The sequence below is a fragment of the Lepidochelys olivacea genome (assembly GCF_965140295.1).
Source record: "Lepidochelys olivacea isolate rLepOli2 genome assembly, chromosome: 3".
Taxonomy (NCBI): domain Eukaryota; kingdom Metazoa; phylum Chordata; order Testudines; family Cheloniidae; genus Lepidochelys; species Lepidochelys olivacea.
This window is the reverse complement of record NC_140413.1, coordinates 168,333,019-168,351,847: the sequence shown is the minus strand read 5'-3', so window position 1 is coordinate 168,351,847 and position 18,829 is coordinate 168,333,019. Positions and strand designations below refer to the sequence as shown.

Here is an 18,829-nt window from a genome sequence, read left to right as displayed (position 1 = left end):
GTCCTATCCTCAGAGATAACAAGAACAATTTTCCACCCTCCTCCCTGTAACAACCTTTTTATGTACTTTAAAACTGCTATGTCCCCCCCTTCACTCTTCTCTAAACAAACCCATTTTTTTCAATCTTTCTTCATAGGTCACAGTTTCTAGACCTTTTAATCATTTTTGTTGCTGTCCTCTGCACTTTCTTCAATTTGTCCACATCTTTCCTGAAATGTGGTGCCCAGAACGGGACACAATACTCCTGTAGAGGCCTTACCAGCACAGAGTAGAGCAGAAGAATTCCTTCTTGTCTCTTGCTTGCAACGCTCCTGCTGATACATCCAGAGGCGAAAGTGGGCCAGTACGGTGTACTGGTAAGATGTGGCAATCAGTACTGGCCTGTACACTGCTGGGGCAGTGCTTTAACGTCGCTGCCCCTTTTGCCTCCCCTGAGGGCCGCTGATGGGGGGTGGCAAAAGGGGCAGCTGCTTCGGGATTTAAAAGGGCCCGGGGCTCCCGGCTGTCAGAGCTCCAGGCAGCGTGGGCTGGACAGCGTGGAAGGGTTAGCTGGGGGAGGCTTTCCCCCCAGTCCTGCCCCTTCTGCCTCAGGCCCTGCCCCTTCCAGGGGCCCAGCTCTGGGCTCCCATACCAGTAAGTCTTTTATGTTACTTTCACCCCTGGACACATCCCAGTATGATGTTTGCTTTTTTTGTAACAGTGTCACACTATTGGCTCATATATAGTTTGTGATCCACTGTGACCCCCAGATCCCTTTCCGCAGGGCTCCTTCCGAGCCAGTCATTTCCCATTTTGTATGTCTGCAATTGACTGTTCCTTCCTAAATGAAGTACTTCTTTGCATCCCATTGTAAACTTATACACCAAAGAGAACACAAAATGCCCCTTTTTTTTAAACTCTAACGGGCGCCTGAGCCCTTAATCCATGCAAGATATGTTAGATCAGGGGTTCTCACAACAAATTTTTTGGTGGCCTCAGAGTGCGGCCGCTCTGACACTTTTTCCTAAAATACTTAATTAACTTTGGGGAAAACAAATAAATATACATATATACATGTCCGAATCGTTGTAATTTATTTATGTAGGGTGGTTTGGGTTTTTTGGGTTTTTTTGCAGACTCAATAATAAAAATAATGTACAGCTGTTGCCATGCTTTACTGGACCTAAACAGAATAGAAACACAAATAAGGTGCTTGTTGTCTTTTTTTCTTGTTTCTTTTGCTTTTTTTGGTTGCTTTTTTTTTTTTTTTTTTAAGACTTCCTAGCTACTAAATCTGCTGTGAAAAGTACTATTAACATACAAATAAATATCACTTCACAGCAGACTTACTCAGCCCTGGCAAGCCTGGGGACAAATTAAGTCCTGAATGAGGAGGTGGGTATGGAGGCAGTAGGGGTCAGGGCATGATGGGGCACTGGGGGGAGGCAGTGGGTGCCAGGAGTGATTGGGGAGCAGTGAGCTCAGAGCCAGAGCCTGCCACGAAAAGGCTGGGGAACAGAGCCTGAAGCCCCATGGCTGGAGCCTGCCACGCACCACCTCCGGGCTGAAGCCTGACCTCACTGCCCCCGGGAAGGTGGGGAGTTCACTGGCTGCCTGCTCCTCCAGCTTTTTGTGCCTCCGGGGGGGTGGGGTGGTGGTGGTGGGGGAAGTGGCAGGGCCCAACTACTGCTGGTGGCCCTGGGGGAGGGGCCGCTGCTTTCTCTCTCCCAGTCACCTCCCAGCAGGCTGTGGCTGCAAGAAAAGCCCCTGGTGGCTGCATTTGAGAAATGCCGTGTTAGATCCATGTGAAATGGAAAAATGTATTGAAATCTTTCTATAGGACCCGCTACCATAGTATCTAATTTACTTGGGAAGGGCTTAGCTCTACAAAGGAAGGGCCCTAGTGAACTTCATGGAGATATCTGCTCTTCCCTTTTCCCTGGTTAGGAGAGATTCTGCTTGGCTTTATCATGGAAAAGCTCTCAACAAGAGCTAAAGACATTGAATTAGTCTGACCTCCCCTGGGAGTTCATTCCCCAGCCTGATCTATCTCAACCAGGAATGTATTCCCTCACTCATCCCAGGTTCTCACACTCACTTCATCCAGGACCTTTATTGCCCAGAAAAGCACAGTTGTCTCATTGCAGCACAGATAAAGATTGTCACTGATGTAGAGAGACATCATTTGGAATATGAAGGGCATTTCACATCAAATTCTCAAACTAGTGAAATATAGCCTAAATGAACCTACTATAAGGTGGATTCACAACTGGCTGGAAAACCGTACTCAACTATAGCTAACAGTGGTTCACAGTCAAACTGGAAGGGTATATTGAGTGGGGTCCTGCCTTGGGTCTGGTCTGGTCTATATCTTCATAAATAATTTGTATAATAGCATACAGACTACACTTATAAATTTGCAGATGATACCAAGCCAGTAGAGGTTGCAAGCATTTTGGAGGACAGGATTAGAATTCAAAATGATCTTGACAAACTGGAAAAATAGTCTAAATTAAATAGGATGAAATTCAGTAAGGATAAATGCAAAGTACTACACTTAGGAAGGAATAATCAATTGCACAAATACAAAATGGGAAATTACTTCCCAGGAAGGAGTACTTCCAAAAAGGATCTGAGGGTTATAGTGGATCACAAACTAAATATAGGTCAACAGTGTAATACTATTGCAAAAAAAGTGAACATTCTGGGATGTACTATGAGTGTTCTAAGCAAGACACAAGAAATAATTCTTCCATTCTACTCAGCACGGCTAAGGCCTCAACTGGAGTATTCTGTCCAGTTCTAGGTACCACACTTCAGGAAAGAGGTGTAGAAATTGGAAAAAAGTCCAGAGGAGAGCAACAAAAATGACTAAAGGTCTAGAAAACATGACCTATGAAGAGTTTGTTTAGTCTGGAGAAGAAGGGGAGGGAGGGTACAGTACAGTCTTCATGTATGTAAAAGGTTATTAAAGAGAAGATAATAATAAAATGTTGTTCTTAACCAGAGGATAGGACAAGAAGTAATGGGCTTAAATTGCAGGCAGGGAGATTTAGCAATTTTTCCTGTCAGGGTAATTAAGCACTGGAAGAAATTGCCTAGGGAGGTTGTGGAGTCTCCCTCATCAGAGGTTTCTAAGAACAGGTCAGACAAACATGTGTCAGGGATGGTCTAGATCAGGGGTGGACAAACGGTGACTTGTGAGCCACATGTGACTCTTGCTTTTGGAGCCTCCCGCCCCCAATTCCCCACCTACCAGACTAGGGCGCAAGAGCTCGGGACTTCTGCCTTGTGGTGGGGTGGTGAAGTAGGGGCTTCTGCCCAGTGGGAGGGGGACCTCAGGGCTTCAGCAGGAGCAAGGCTGAAACCCAAGCCCCAGCAAGCACTTCCTGAGGTGCTGAAGCCTGGACTCCCAGCACGTGTGCCCCGGCTCTTGAACTTCTGAAGATCGTTGTACCTATCCCACAGTCCGTCTCTCGCTAGGTGTTGTGGGATGACGGAGCAGATCACAGCGCATCTGGGGACAGTGCCCATGATCATTGCTTTCTGTCCCATCACTCCATGGGCTTCCAGCTTTCTTTCCATTCTTTGGCGTTTTTTCAATGGCCCTTCTTTACTGTGCACCCTGGCATCTTTGTGGGAAGGGATGGATCCTGCACTGCTCTCCTATGCTCTGTTAACTGTCAGGAAAACATCACAGATGGCAGTGCAGTTAATCATGAAGTTCCTAACTGAAGAAGACTCGCAGGCACCCGACATTCTACACGCTATGGATAGGAGCAACTTTAGGTTGCTTTTGGCATTCACAGAGTTGCATATGGTAGACCATCGCTTTTGAGCTCGTGAAACAAACACTGAATGGTGGGATCGTATCATCATGCAGGTGTGGGATGAACAGCGGTGGCTATAGAACTTTTGGATGTTGAAAGCCACCTTTCTGGAACTGTGCGCGGAGCTCGCCCCAAACCTGCAGTACAAGGACACTAGAATGAGAGCTGCCCTCTCAGTAGAGAAGCGTGTGGCAATTGCTGAATGGAAGCTGGCAAATCCAGACTGCTACTGATCAGTTGCAAATCAATTTGGAGTGGGGAAGTTGACCGCTAGGGCTGCGCTAATGCAAGTGTGCAGGGCAATAAATCACATCCTGCTACGAAGGACCAGGACCCTGGGAAAATGTGCTCATGAAACCTTACATGGGACACCTGGACAGCAGTAAGGAGCGGTTCAACAACAGGCTCAGTAGGTGCCAGATGACAGCTGAATGGGCCTTTGGCAGATTTAAGGTGCACTGGCAATGCCTTTATGGCAGGTTAGATCTCACTAAGGATAACATTACTATGGTCATAGCTACATGCTGTACATTGCATTATCTCTGTGAAGCTAAAGATGAAAGGTTTGCTCAGGGTGGAGTTATGAGGCAGACTGTTTGGCCACTGATACCAGGGCTGTTAGAGGAGGTCAGAGAGGAGCTATTCGAATGAGGGAGGCTTTGAGGCAGCACTTTGACAACAACCACCAGTAATGTAACATTGAAGCAACTCAGACAGAGAGATACATTACATGTAGTTTTCCTAGGGGACAATGGTGACATCTGGGGCCTTGTATTTCTGTAATAAAGTAATTAAAGTATCTGTGTAGGGACGAAAGAACCATACCCACAGAACTACAAAATTAGTTACAGCTTCCCACCACTCACTGAACTTTAAACAAAAAAATAAACACAGTAGCATGTCTCATAGAACATTTATAATACATGAACAGTTCACAAAGCCTCATACTGAGGTAGAAACAGCTTTGTAAAATGATGTACATTACATATATTCATAGACATTACAATGTTTTAAAGTAAAAGAACCCAAACATACAGATCTGCAGGTAGGAAGATGACAACCGCATAAAACTGCATCACTTTTTCCCCAGGCAAACGCGAAAGTTACATAAAATAAGGGCTTCATGAAGAACACACTGATGCACGTCAGTGTGCTGTTAACTTAAGAGCATTCTTGTCCTATGACTTATTAAAGAACCTTACATATACTTTGCTGCAGTCCCTTTTCTAGCAACAACTCCTTAGGACTGCAATGTTTTTGGATTGAAAATTTAAACTATAGAACACAAAACAATGTTTTAAGTAGTTAAAGTCTACAAACTCTGAAAGCAAAGTGAAAAGTGTATGTCATAGATTTAGCAAACCTACCTTAAATTTGAGAGACCTACATGTTAAAAGTTTAATTACCGTTATGCAGTGATGTGGGGTGATTGATATTCAAAGATTTATTCAAATACTGACTACCTCTTTAAAAAATGGTGAAAGATGACACAAACTCAGTAAGTATTCATATATTTGCACCAGAAACCATGACAGGAGGTACGATAATTTGGTTTTACAACTCACTTCCCAACTTTGTTTCTACTTACAATATTCGTATCTTTAAAAAGACTGAATGCATGTAAGAGTATACTGCTAGTGGTCAGGCAGCTGAACTTGTAAGCAGAACAGCAAGATTATTTAAGTGCTTCTCATTAAATAGATACGTTTTCTCACAGGACTAATATGCTGTTTCTTTTAATGTTGGTTTAATAGAAGCCAAACCCAGTTTTTCCACTGATGAAGTCTAGACAATAGGTACAGACATGTCAAGTAGGTCCCCTCAACGATGGTTACAAAATTAAACTCATGGTGTGAGAAAAGAATCCTAATATAACCTAAAGGTGTTGTGTTGCGTTTTTTTAAATGAATACTCAGATATACGAATGGAAAAGGTATCAGGCTCACATTTATACAATATCGAAAGGTATCCCATATAGGCAATTAATTTCACAAACTAAAGGTCATAAGGAAGAATCAGACCTTATCAGTAAGGCTGCATCAGGCCTGGAAAGCTTTCAGGACTGTCTCAATTCAGGCACACGAAGAACCCCTCCTTTCCATCCATGAGGAGAAATAAAAGGTTCAAGTAGAAGGCTAAATCAGTCACCACAGAATTGAGTAAGCAACATAAAAATCAGAATTCTAAGAAGGCTAAATAACTGATGCTGTGTTATGAAATAAACCCAATGTTTTAATATGCTGTTTTAAATACCCTTAAATAGAGCATTTCATCACATGAAAAATCAGCATGTCTAGATATAAAAATTCAGGAAAAAAGTTCCCTATGGCAGAATAGGTTAGCATGTGCATTCTAGAAAGAAATGTTGTTTCCCTCTTAACTACCCATTGAGTTACTTGATTGCCTACTTTTCAAAGGTGCTAAGTAACACCAATTCCAACTGAAGTCAATAAGAGCATTGGTGCTCAACGCCTTTGAAAAAAAGTCAGACCAAGAGTTAAAAGTTCAGTTAAAAGCCAGTACTACTTATGTAACATAATTTTGATGGGAAAAACTCTCTATTACCACCCATTTCATTTTATATTGGATTTTAAAATAATCATCACTAAAAATCAGCACCTAGCTTTTGAGGCTTCTTTTGAAAAGCCATAGAGCCCTCTCCCCCCCCCCCCCCCCCATTGCATATTTAGGGTCCAATCCTGCAAACACTTATTCACAGGCAAGTAACTTCACTCACACAAGTATTCCCTCTGAGTTCAATAGGACTACTCAGGAATATAAATGTTTGCAGTATCAAGCCCCTACATAGTTTTCCTCAGGCTGTCTCAATTTTGATCTACTTCTACTTGTTTACTACACACCTCTAGGAAGTGGACTCTAAAGTAAGTATATTTATGAATGAAACATTTTACCAGATATAAGATACTCTACCAAGTAACATTTAATGGGAAGCAAACAAAAACAGACACTGGAGTATACTTTCCTTTTTCCTAAAAATCAGTGTTCCATGTTTTAATTTATAATAAAAAAATAAAAATAAAAAACACCCCACACCCAGGAATGCACAATGCAGACAATTAGCTGCTTTCCTGTTCCACCTGGTAAAGTGCTTACTCATATGAGAGTCACTAATTTCATGCTTTAAAAAACGATTTATGCAATAATTCGAGAAAGCTACCAGTATTCTGGAATTACGGTCTTCAGAATTAAATCAAGTCTGCATAAATCAGATTAAAAGATTGAGATGTATTGCAAGTTATCAGGTTACAGTTTGGGCTAATTACAGCAACATGAATGTACAAATCATACTGCCACTGCTGTACAACTCCCACTTTGGGCCTAAAATGAAATATATACTGTACTCAAGTCCGAGGAGGGAAAAGTTTTTTTTCCTTTTATTTAAAGATAGCCATTGCCTGCAATGGACATAGCACTAGAAAAATATGACTTCTGGCACAAACAGATTAAAAATTTACAATGGAATGAGTGTCTACATTTCTAGACCTATTCAAATGTATTTATCTGTGACTGTTACCTAAAAAGGACAATCATGTCAGGACTAGTAGCCTCTCTATAAAAAGCAAAAGGAAAACGAGTAGTCGTGACTTTCAGTACTACTATATTTTTGGCAATAAACTGTTTTATATTTTGTTAGCGATAGTTATACAGCAGGAACTTGCCAATTCCCACTAGTGACTGGGAGACCAAATACAAACTATTAACCATACTAGTCAAACAGCTTACAGTAAAAAAAAAGCAAGGTTATCTATTTCAAGTGCACTTTGTTCATGTCAGAGGTGCAGTTTGACAATGTTTCATTCATTGCACATTAGTGAATATATGGTAGTATATTTTGCAAACAATCTTAATGTAAAACCTCATTATAATGCTTTGCTGAGAAGCTGAGGAAGCCCACTGTCACAAACAGGCCTGGTCCCCCTCTGGAAGGGCACCAGTCAGTTGTGAACCACTTAAGAGTGGGTATTATAGGGAACATGAATTAGAGATGTGCAAATTAGTGAAGAGCTCTATATTGAAGAGGGGGGAAAAACCTACATTTCCTTCACTAACCAAAACATTTTAATACAAAATATATTAAATTTAAATACTGTTTAAGGCCTTAAAAACACAGTATGCAGTAAATCCATAAATAAGGCCAAAACGGTCCTTAAATAATCCTGTTGTGCCTGGCTATTGCAGCACATATGTAAAAGGAGCCACTGTTGGAAAACAAGCCATTTTACAATTGTGCACCTCTATAGGGCCTTCATCAGAAGATCTCAAAAGGTCTTTAGAAACTAATGTATTAAGCCTCAATACCCCATGAGGTAGGTATTATCTGCATTTTAAAAATGGGTAAAATGAGGCCAAGAAAGGTTAAGCGACTAGCCCAAGGTCACACAATGTAAGTGGCAGAGCTGGGAAAAGAACTCAGTCCTTCCAACTCTCAGTCCCATGCTTAATTACCAATCATTGTTTCTCGTTGTAAATATGCAATTCCAAAGGTGGATTTAAGGGTACATTTTGGCCTGGAACACAATTCTCAGCATGGGACCAAAGTCCCTTAGTGTCCTCTTTTATATTGCCTTCTGTTCTCCCCAATACCCTGCTGACTCAGAGTCAATAACCCAATTCTTGAGAAAGTATGAGTTGATGGCACACTGTAACAGCTTCTTCAGAGCTAGTCTATTTAGTTGAGTTAAACATTTTTAAACTGAATATTTACAAATTCAATAGGTAAAATTCTTTGACACACATTACTTTAAAAAGGGTAAAATATATTGGATGAAATCCTGGCCCCACTGATATCAGTGGCAAAGCTTCAGTTGTCTTCAATGGAGCCAGGATCTCACCTACTGTAAAAAGTACTTACTGCTGCATTGAGACTATCAGCAAAATTTCATCCAAGTGAATTTTTACTACAGTTATAATTTAAACCCTTGAAACCCAGGAAATAGAATGCCAGTGTTGACAGATGCTCCACTTTAACAATGCTGGTTGGCATTACAATGATAAATACTAACTCCTTTAAATAAAGGTTCCAACTCCAATGTTACAGCACTGGAACTTAAAGGTTCTAGCAAATTCTTACATTTACATAATGATCTAATGAAATCAAGAGTGCAACTGAACTTGTGAAGAAGGAAGAACACTGAATGCATATTTTATGAATTAGCCAACAATTAGTTACTTTATCAGTCACTTCATCTCTCAGTCTGATCAAAGGAGCATACAGCAGGTTGAACTTACATTTTAACAGAACATAACTTTCACAACCGATAATTTTTACAGCCAATTTTAATTACCCCATAGCCCCAGTGGGGAAAAAAACTAGACAGTTTTCTATCAATCATGTGATATGTTTCCTTTAAAATATGCTACTATTTATGCTATGCAATAAATCCACCAAAAAAAGCACTCACATAGTTCACTGTATAAGTGTAAGGAAAAAAGTGTGAAACTGACAAAGCGGTTTTAGTTTGATGTTATTTCCATAAAAACATTCTATGAACTTTGGTTTTCATATGGGTTACAAATAATATATTAAAATATCTACAAATCAAATATTAAGGGAAAAGAGTAGCCCCAATGAGAAGTCTAACACAAACTGAGTTCCAATTTACTTATCCCTCAAGCAGCTTTTCAGGGGAGAAAATATTTTAATTTGAAGCAAACTAGTTTTCCAAATTTTTTTACAGCATTGGCACACTTTCAGTGCCACTTATTACAAAGTCAACACAAACACATTGTGTCATGACAATGCTAATATGTTCTTTAAAACAAGCATCCTAGATTTAGCAATGTGACAAGAACAGGGACTTCTGCAATTACACTGCTTGACAAACTTGCATCTCAAATATTACTCTTCCTCTTGCAATAAAGCTGTAGTAGAAGCCATCAAAACTCAAACAGCACAACTTTGGGAATTACAAAGATGATTCAAATTGCGTGTCTGGGTCATCATCTGCCTCTAGCCTAACAGCAGGTATACTTTCAGATTTAGTCCTCCTAGTTTTATGGTGTGGAGAGTCAATGATTATTTCTGAGCATGAAATAGCAATTGAAGAGGTCTTTGCGGTCTTCTTTTCAGTACTGCCTTCTGCTGTCCCACAACACTGCTTCAGAGCACACTGAGTTCTGCAGGGAAACTCACATTTGCCAACACCTGATTCAGAGCCTACACTGGCAAACTCAGGCTGAATTGTAGTGGCATGGATCCCTTCATCATGAAAAATCTCCTTAATGTGCTTTGCCACTTTCATGTATGATGCAGGGTCATGACATTTTATGTGAGCAGTACCAATGATCCTGCTGCCTGCCAGCTGCCAAACATGTAGTTCATGGACTGCTTCAACTCCTTCAAGTTTACGTAGTTTCAAGTTCAGAGAATAAATATCAATTTGTTTGGGAACAGTTTGCAAAAGGATAAGGGCAGATTCCTTAAGTAATGGATAAGTTGTGTAAAGGAGTATACAAACCATTATCAGACAAAGAGAGGGATCTAAATACAGCACCCAGCAGGGACCAGCTACATGAATACCCTCTTGTGTGAGCAGATCAGCACTGTCAAGCAGTGGGGCTACAGTAGCATTTTCTATGCAATGGCTATCAATACATGGATTAAAACAGGACCCATCTTTGGGGCATGGATTCCAAGAAAAGTAAAAGACTGAGGCATTCACCACCACAATCACTGAACCCAAGGCATCTCCAAGCACATGCAGAAAAACTCCACGCATGTTAAGCTGTCCACTGGAATCTTCTTCGACCTCAACGTCCAGAGAGTTAGGGCCAACGCTCCCATTCGCTTGTAGTTCTGCCTTGCCATCACCTGCAAAGAAAACAGTAAAACAGTTACATGCTACATCACAATATTAGATACTAGAAACATTTTACTATATCATGGTATTAACTCACAGTAAGTTTAGAAACCACATTACTACAGTGAAATATTGTAGCAAAGTGACTTCATTTAGGTTTTTGTTTTTTAAAACCTCTACCACGGCACAATTCAGCTACAGTTATACCCCAGCAATTCAATTTGTGTTCTTGTAGCAGAACAGTGGATGGAGAAGTGTATTTATTGATTATCTGTACAGAGTAAGTTGTGAAACTGTTGTCCCTTTCTTATTCTACTATAGAAAGCACAAGTCTGTATAAAACAGGTAAGAGAAAAGATGTTGTAGTTTATTCAAAGGCCTGGTCTACACATTAGGGAGGTGTGTGTGTGTGTGTGGGGGGAAAATCGATCTAAGTTATGCAACTTCATGGATAATTTAGCTGAAGTTGACTTACTTAGATCGACTTACTGTGGTGTGTGGTGTCTTCACCACAGTGAGTCGACTACTGCCGCTCCCCCGTTGACTCTGCCTGCGCCTCTCACAGCGCTGGAGTACAGAAGTTGATCGCTGCCCGCCGATCTGGCAGGTAGTGTAGACATACCCAAAGAGGTTCAACTGAGTGAGGACACTATAAACTGCTCTACTTTCAGAGCAAAATGCACAAAAAGCAAGCCAGCCAGTCTACCACTTCCACAATAACTAGGAAAGAAAGTCTGCTGGCCACTGCTGATCAGAAGAGAGAGAAATATACTCATATGTACATTTTATAATTTTGGAAGGTACTCAGAAAATGGGGACCACAGAAGAACTAGATGAAGAGACAGACAGATGGCTCATACATAGAGGGTAGTTGGTTAGGAAATTAGAATGTAGATTGTTAGTGCTCGTCTGCACTAGGATAGGACAGTGTTAAAACACATGTTAACTAACACAATGTTAGACAGATGTTAGCCCTTGTCTATGCAGAGTAGTACCACATTTTAAGTTTATCAGGTGGTCATGCTTAACCCCAATATTTATATAATGTTTTCTAGTGTAGAAGAGACCTATGACAGTATAGCAGGCATGTAGTGGATACTACAAATTTCAGAGGTATATGGTGTTCAGGTATGACAAGAGAGAATTAGTATTTTTCATGGAAATTTAACTCTGCATTTTCTGATCTAATGAGGTTCTGTCAGATATACTTAACTTTAACGGCCTAAGGATTTTTACAGAGACAAGGAGGTAATATCTTTATTGGACCAATTTCCAACGGTCAGAGAGACAAGTTTCTGAGCTTTCCCAGACCTGAAGTACAGCTCTGTGTAACAGAATACCTCTGTGTAAGCTTGTCTCTCAAACCAACAGAAATTGGCCCAATAAAAAGATATTACCTTACCAACCTTGTTGCTCTAACTCAGTGAGTTACTTATGTTGAAACTAGGATACTTACCTAGGAAGTGAAATAACACTAAGGCTTATTAAGTGGTCAAGTTAATGCTTAAGGTACTAGAGCAACCTTCCTATATTGTCATAAAGCCCATCTTTTAAAAATCAACATACAGCCCAAGTACACAATGATTAGTGGATTGATTTTATGTTACGCTAGACACTTAGAGAACAAGAATCTGTAAAGTAATTCATTGTTTACCTGACAGGTGTCTGGCAGAGAAGCATTTCCCCCCAACCCACACTGAAGTCTGCTGGATTGCCAAATAAGGGCACAATGCAGAAAGCAAGTTGTCAGAGAAAGAGCGTGCATGAGTGTACTGAGTACCTGTGGATCGCCTGACCGGCTAATATAGGAACAGAAACTGTTGCCGATATATTACTACATAAACAACTATCTAATGGGGGAGTCTCTTACCTTTCTTCCACCAGCATGCAGGTGGCCTCCAAAATCCACTGCCCTCTACCAGGTTACTTGACAAAGTCTTATCTCCCTTACTTTGTCCTACTTCATCTCCTCTGAGAATGAGGAAGCGAACCTCTCCCCTACCCACCTTCCAGTCTGACACTGGAGTGTCTACCAGCCCCCCTCCTTCCTAAATTTGCTAGGAGAGATTTCCCCCCCGCCTCCTCCAGACCTCAGGCTAAGGGAGGGCTCCTCCCGGAGGCAGTACTGCTTACCTAGCTTCTCCTGGTTGACCCCATTGGTGCTGCTGCTGCAATTCTCCACCAGCGTGTTGGTCTCCTCCTTGCGCAGCACAGCATCCCCTTCCCCGGAAGATCGCTCCAATTTGGCGCGGCTGCCGCTGCGGTGGTGCTGGCTCCCCCCATGCGAGTGCCCGTGCCCGCCGCCTCCGTGCTGGTGGAAGAGGCAGAGCCCCAGCAGATTGACGAGCAGCCCGGCGGCCCCCACCCCAATCACCACGAGCGGCTGCTGGATCTCGTGGGGCTCGGTGAAGCGCTCGATGGCCTCCAGCAGGATGGTGAAGCAGAGGGCGGTGAGGAAGACGGCGTTGACCAAGGCGCCCATCACCTCGGCCCGCACCCAGCCGAAGGTGTTCTTGTGGGTGGCGCGGGTGCGCTGGGCGAAGCGCACGGCCACCAGGGCCACCACCAGGGCCATGACGTCGGACAGCATGTGGAAGGAGTCCGAGAGCATGGCCAGCGAGGCGGTGACCCGGCTCACCACCACCTCCACCACGAAGAAGAGGAAAGTGAGCGCCAGCATGCACATCAGCCGCACCCGGCGGTAGCGGGGCTGCCGGGGCTCGCCCGCCCCGTTGTCCGCCATCCTCGCGCTCCGCCCCGGCGGGGAGCGGCGCCCAGCGGGGAGGGGAGGGAGGCTGAGAGGACCCGGGTCTCGGCGCTGCCGGCTGCGGGGTGAGCCCGCGGGAGGGCGGGGCGCTGCGAGGGGACGGGGCGGCGGCGGCGAGCTCCGCACTCACCTGGCCGGGCAAGGAGCGCCGCGAAGGAAAAGCGAGAGGCGGCGGCGGCACGAGCCGGGCTGAGCGGGGCGCGGGGCGTCGGTCTCCAACTCCCCCGCCTCGGCCGCTCTTTGCAGACGGTTTGAAACGAAACTTTGCACCCGAGCCCCCTGTTCTTTCCACACGGAACCCCAGCTCACCGCCTCCCCCCCGCGCGTCTTATTGGCTGCGGCCCCAGCGGTGGCGGGGCGGGGCTGCCTCACATCTTCTCCCCGATTGGCCCGCAACCCTCACGACAAGCGCTTGGCCGCGCCCCCAACGCGGCGCCCATAGGCTCCGGCCGCCACCTCTCCCGGGCCAGAAGCGGGGAGTAGGCCAATGAGGCGGGGCGAGGAAGCCGATTGGACGCTTCTCCCTGTCGCTCTTGCGGTGTCCCCTTAGCCCCGCCCCCTCCGAGAGGCCGTTTGCGCGACTGGTGCAAAAGGGGGTTACGAGGGGCGAGTACCGTCCTGCCGCGCCCGCTCTCCACACGGCCCGGTCGGGCCTGAGGGCGAGGGCGGCTGCTCGCTGCCTGCCCGGCGCCACTGCTGGGCTGGGAACTCGCCCCACCCAGGGAGCGTCTGCACGGAGCCGCCCCTCCCGAGCGGCGGCAGCCCCGCGGCACTGGGGCCGGCCGGCCGGGGGGGGCCCGGGTCCCTTTGAGCACGGAAATACCCCCCCCCCCGCGCGCCATGAGAGCAGCGCCAGGGGGTGGGCAAAGGGCACCCCCCAGACATCTCGGGCTTCGAAGTGAGCCCCCCGCCCCCCCCGGCATCACTTGTCTGCAGCTCCCCGCCCGCGCCGGGACTTGGGCACCCCCAAACAAACCGCACCGCGGGGGGCCGAGCCCCTCTAGGAGACACGGGCACCCGCCAGCCACCTCTCTTGTAAGGGGGCCCTAGGGGCGCTGCAGAGGCGGCCTGCACCCGTAGCAGCAAATACACAGCTGTCTGAACACCCACCTTCGGTCCTCTGAACCCATTAAAGTGAGTCCTGCTCCCACGGAGTCCCCTCCGCCTCCTAAGCCCCTAACTGGGGCCAGCACCCCTGCAGGGCTGCACCGCAAACAGCAGAATGAGGGGCCCTTACATCTCCCACAAGACTGCACAAGTAACACCCCCTTCAATGGGATACTGCCACAGGTGGCTCAGACCTAGGGTGATCAGATACTTCGATTTTATAGGGACAGTCCCGGTAGTTGGGGCTTTTTCAATATAGGCTCCTTTTACTCCCCGCCCCATCCCGATTTTTCACACTTGCTATCTGGTCAGCCTACTCAGGCCAGCCTGCAGAAATAGCACCAGAATCATAGCAGCTTGTTTAGTTTCAAGATAATCATTACTCATCAGAGAAACATTTTTTCTTCTCTGCAACATTTTGAAAGTTAATTTTAGTGCTGCTGTGTAAAGCACTGGAGTTGCCAGTAGGTCATGCCAGGATAATGCTTATGTAAACCAATAGCACCTGCCCACAGTAAGCATCAAAGTTAGGAATGGGAGAGGAAAGGAGGGAAACATTAAGTTTTTGCTTTATTGACCGTCAGCTGGGCAGACCTGGACTAGAAGTTATCCATAATGATCATTGTATCCTAAATCAATATCAGATTCTTAACCAGATGTTTGTTAAATCAAATGTTTCTACAATGAGTAAAAAAGAACTGGGAATCATAAACAAGTTAAAAATAATACAAAACACTCCATGCTTTCCTAGTACATAGACTGCAAAGTGTTTTGTCTTAATTGTAGCTAAAGACTTTTCAGTCTCATCATCCCACAGTTACCGTTATGCATCCTTTCCTCATTTGAGGTTCTCATACACAACAACTGGATGTCTGGGTACAGAGGTTGATAGGGTATGTATGTTTGAGACTTAACTAGAGCTGCACTGGAGAAGGCAGAAGACTGGAAGTGCCACAGAAATGTCTCTCTTGGTCCCTAGTCACCATAAATCTTTCCTATAATTCTTTCCCTGTTCTATAAAAATCTTATTCTCTCCCTCTCCTTTGACCATTAACTATTTTGCAATATTTCCTTTTCTTAAAACTCTCACACTTATAAGACACTGGTTTGCAGTGTTGTTGTAGTCAGCTGTGCTGGATTCAGCTGGGAGATAGAGAGACACGGTCATAGAATATAGTGTCATAAGACACTGAGACATGCTACTTATTACTTTAACCATCAGCAGCTCTTCTGTTCCACCAGAAGGACCTCATAATGAGAGCAGCTCTCCTCAGCCAGATGGTGCCACCAACCAACCCTCAAACTGTTGGTTCCAATGGCCATTCCTGCAACTACCAAATCCACTAGCCAATCTTCCACCTGCCAGATCTGACAGCCAACCTTCAGTGTTACTCCCAATAGCCAACTCAACAGTCATTCCCAATTGCCAAGCCCCCAACTGCCATGAAATTTTCTGATTCCAGCATTTCATCCATTCTCTTGTTAAAGGGGTATCCTCCAAACCATTCTGCTCACCACTTCAATAGCAGCAGTGAGGAAAATAATATCACCCTGTGACTACTTTCTTTCCACATGCAAAGTTTCTCCTCCTCCCATGACCTCAGCTCAACCATAAGACTGGACCCTCAGGGACTGCCTATTCTGGATGCTGCAGTTATGATGAAAATAGTAATTAGACATGGCTTGGGACTGGCCAAGCTCCATTGGATTCTTGGCCTGGCCAGTAGCATTCAGTCACATAGGCTGAAACTCATAGACTGAAAGAGTTATCGCATTGCATCAAAACATTATATAACAATCTTTCGTGTCCCCCATCCTCTTGCTGCAAACATCCTAGCACCATGATGAGAGGAAATAGAATCACACTAATGAAATAGGGAGGATCCTGGAAAATATGGGATGTAAAATGTTTTGGCAGGAACCTTTCTTGAAATGAATGGACAGTTTCCCTTTGCATCTACTAAGACTGCACACAAGGGAACCAATTATGGTGGTTATTTAGTGATATGTAAAATTTAAGGAATGACTGAGTTTTAAGTTAAGTCCTATCTCCTCTGGTAATTCACTCCACAGACAAGGGTCATTAACAGAAAATCTCTGGCACTCTATAGATTCACTGTGGTCATGTTTTGCTGCATTACCCCCAAGGACTGACCCTTTTTGGGTGGATCATAAATGGAGAAGTAGTCTCTGATATAGCCAGACTTTAACCCATTCACAGCCTTCATGACTGAGACCAATGCTTTGAATTGACATTGGAAGCAAAGCAGGAGCCAATGTTGTCTCCAACTTTTCAGTCTTAGGTACATGAAATGAAACAGGTGGTTTCCTGGCAAGCTGGAGATGGAAGACATCACTTATTGCCACTGTTGCTATGTGACCATTCCTATAGCTACAGAATAACCATTATTGTTATGTTTAGACAGATAAACATAATAGCTATTCCTGTTTTCCTGTTGTCCAGAGCAGTGGTTATCTACCTTTTTTTTTACTCGTGGCCCCTAAACTTAAATAGACACGCCTGTAGACCCCCAATCAGAGGTGACATATGGGGGTCATGTGTCCTCACATGCCCCCCTCCTCAAGATTTCTGCCTTCCATTTGGCCCTGCTCCGTGAAGTGCAGAGCAGTGGTATATCTCCTTGGCTAGCTGCTGCCTGCTCATGGAGTCAATGGCTGTGTGGCAACCCCTTCTAATGGCAGGGGGAGATCTCTCTTCTCCAGTGATTCTGCAGTTTTTGGTTGAGCCCCCTCCCCAACCCGGACAGTCTGGGTGGCCCACTGAAGTGAGTCAGGGGGTGGAAGTGGCACTCCCTCCCCAAGTCCCACCCGGGCTGAAGCCCAAGCCCCCCACTACCTGGACTGAAACCCAATTTATTTTGGCAGACCCCTCCCCCCCGTAACCTGCTCATGGGACCCCAGGAAGCCCCGGACCCCTGGTTGAGCACTGTTGGTCTAGAGGAGGTTTAACAGGACTGACCTTTACTCAGAGAGGAGCATGAGTGAACAAGAATTTCCCCAGAAAATTACATTAATGTTGTGAATCTTCGGTCCTTCCTCATCACCACCCTACCGCCTCTATAGTCCAGTTATCTCACCACCTTGAAAAATCAGTTCCCGGGCATAATAATTATTATTTTTATAGCATATATATCCCATTGTCAGGGCAGAACTCCACTTCCATTAGCTGGCCCCACATTGGGGAATGCCCTGAAGTGGTGGCCAAATTCTATGGATTTTAAGAAGATTGAATAGGAAACATGAATATGAACATGAAAAAGAAGCTGCATCTGTTTATTGCACCAAGTCTTACATAGCATCAGTGGCCCAGCCAATACAATCTAACCAGTGTAATGAGACTTGTGGGGAAGGGTAACTGTGACTGGGAAAGATACTTAATCCAGATAAAAGTTGATTCTAGATGTAATCTTTTTCTAATTCCCCCACTAACGTGACAAATATTTTGGTCATCTTCTTCAGCTCTGCAACCAAGTTATGAGCCAAAGCATCTGTTCCTTGCATGCCATTAATACTGCCATGCTCCTTCCATGGCAGTTTAGATTAGAACCGTGTAAAAAAAAATTCATTTTAGACTTTTATTTGATGAAAAATAACCTTTTAACCAAAAATTTTCACAAAAGGGTTACGTTTTTCCAATTTTTTTATTTTTTGTTGAAACCAACATTTTTGGAATTTCAAATTTTGAAGTTTTTGAATTCTGAATTTTGAAGTTTCAATGTTTTGTTTGTTTCCCCACCCTTCCTCCCCATTTTTCTCTTTATTTCTTTTTGCTACTGAATACAACAAAATGAATTGTCTAGTTCTGGGGGAGAGAAATGGGGTATTTTTACTTTTTCATCCTCCTTTTTTCTCTTTTCCTTTTGCCATTCTATAACTTTTCCAAACTTGAGAAAGTTTGGGAAAGTTACCATGTACCATAATAAATAATAAATTAAAAGAGTAAAAGAACCCCAATCATCACCATTACTACACTAGACATCATTCATTTTATATATTCAGTCAAGAGTGCTGGAACAATTTGTATAGCGGGGGTGCTAAGAGCCAGTGAACCAAACTGTAAACCCTGTATATAATGGAAACCATTTCAACCAGTTCCAGCACCTTTGTATTCAGTGTGGGAAAGGGTTGGGTCGGGGGAAGAAGAGAAGAGAGAGAAAGGGGAAAACCCAAATTTTGAAATATCTTTAACAAAATCAGAAAAATGTAGAAAAACATGACCAGTTATTCTCTTTCAAATCATGTGAAATAGAAACAACTTTGAAATTTCAATTTTTTTTCATTAAATCATTTTCCCTATTTTTTGG

General features: G+C 44.1%; 1 protein-coding gene across 1 annotated transcript; it reads right to left on the bottom strand.

Moving 5' to 3' along the window:
- Positions 1-6,475: 6,475 nt before the first annotated feature.
- Positions 6,476-13,664, bottom strand: SLC30A1 (solute carrier family 30 member 1). Its single transcript, XM_084622242.1, has 2 exons — positions 12,764-13,664; positions 6,476-10,641 (listed from the first exon to the last, which is right to left on the bottom strand). The coding sequence occupies exons 1-2, from the start codon at positions 13,371-13,373 to the stop codon at positions 9,737-9,739; spliced, it is 1,515 nt and encodes a 504-aa protein (XP_084478368.1). The 5' UTR covers positions 13,374-13,664; the 3' UTR covers positions 6,476-9,736.
- Between the last annotated feature and the right edge of the window lie 5,165 nt (positions 13,665-18,829).

Coding starts and splice junctions, on each gene's coding strand:
- SLC30A1 (XM_084622242.1), bottom strand. CDS start 13,373: ATGGCGGACAACGGGGCGGGCGAGCCCCGGCAGCCCCGCTACCGCCGG. Junction 10,642..12,763: donor GGTCAACCAGGAGAAGCTAG/GTAAGCAGTACT, acceptor TTTTCTTTGCAG/GTGATGGCAAGGCAGAACTA.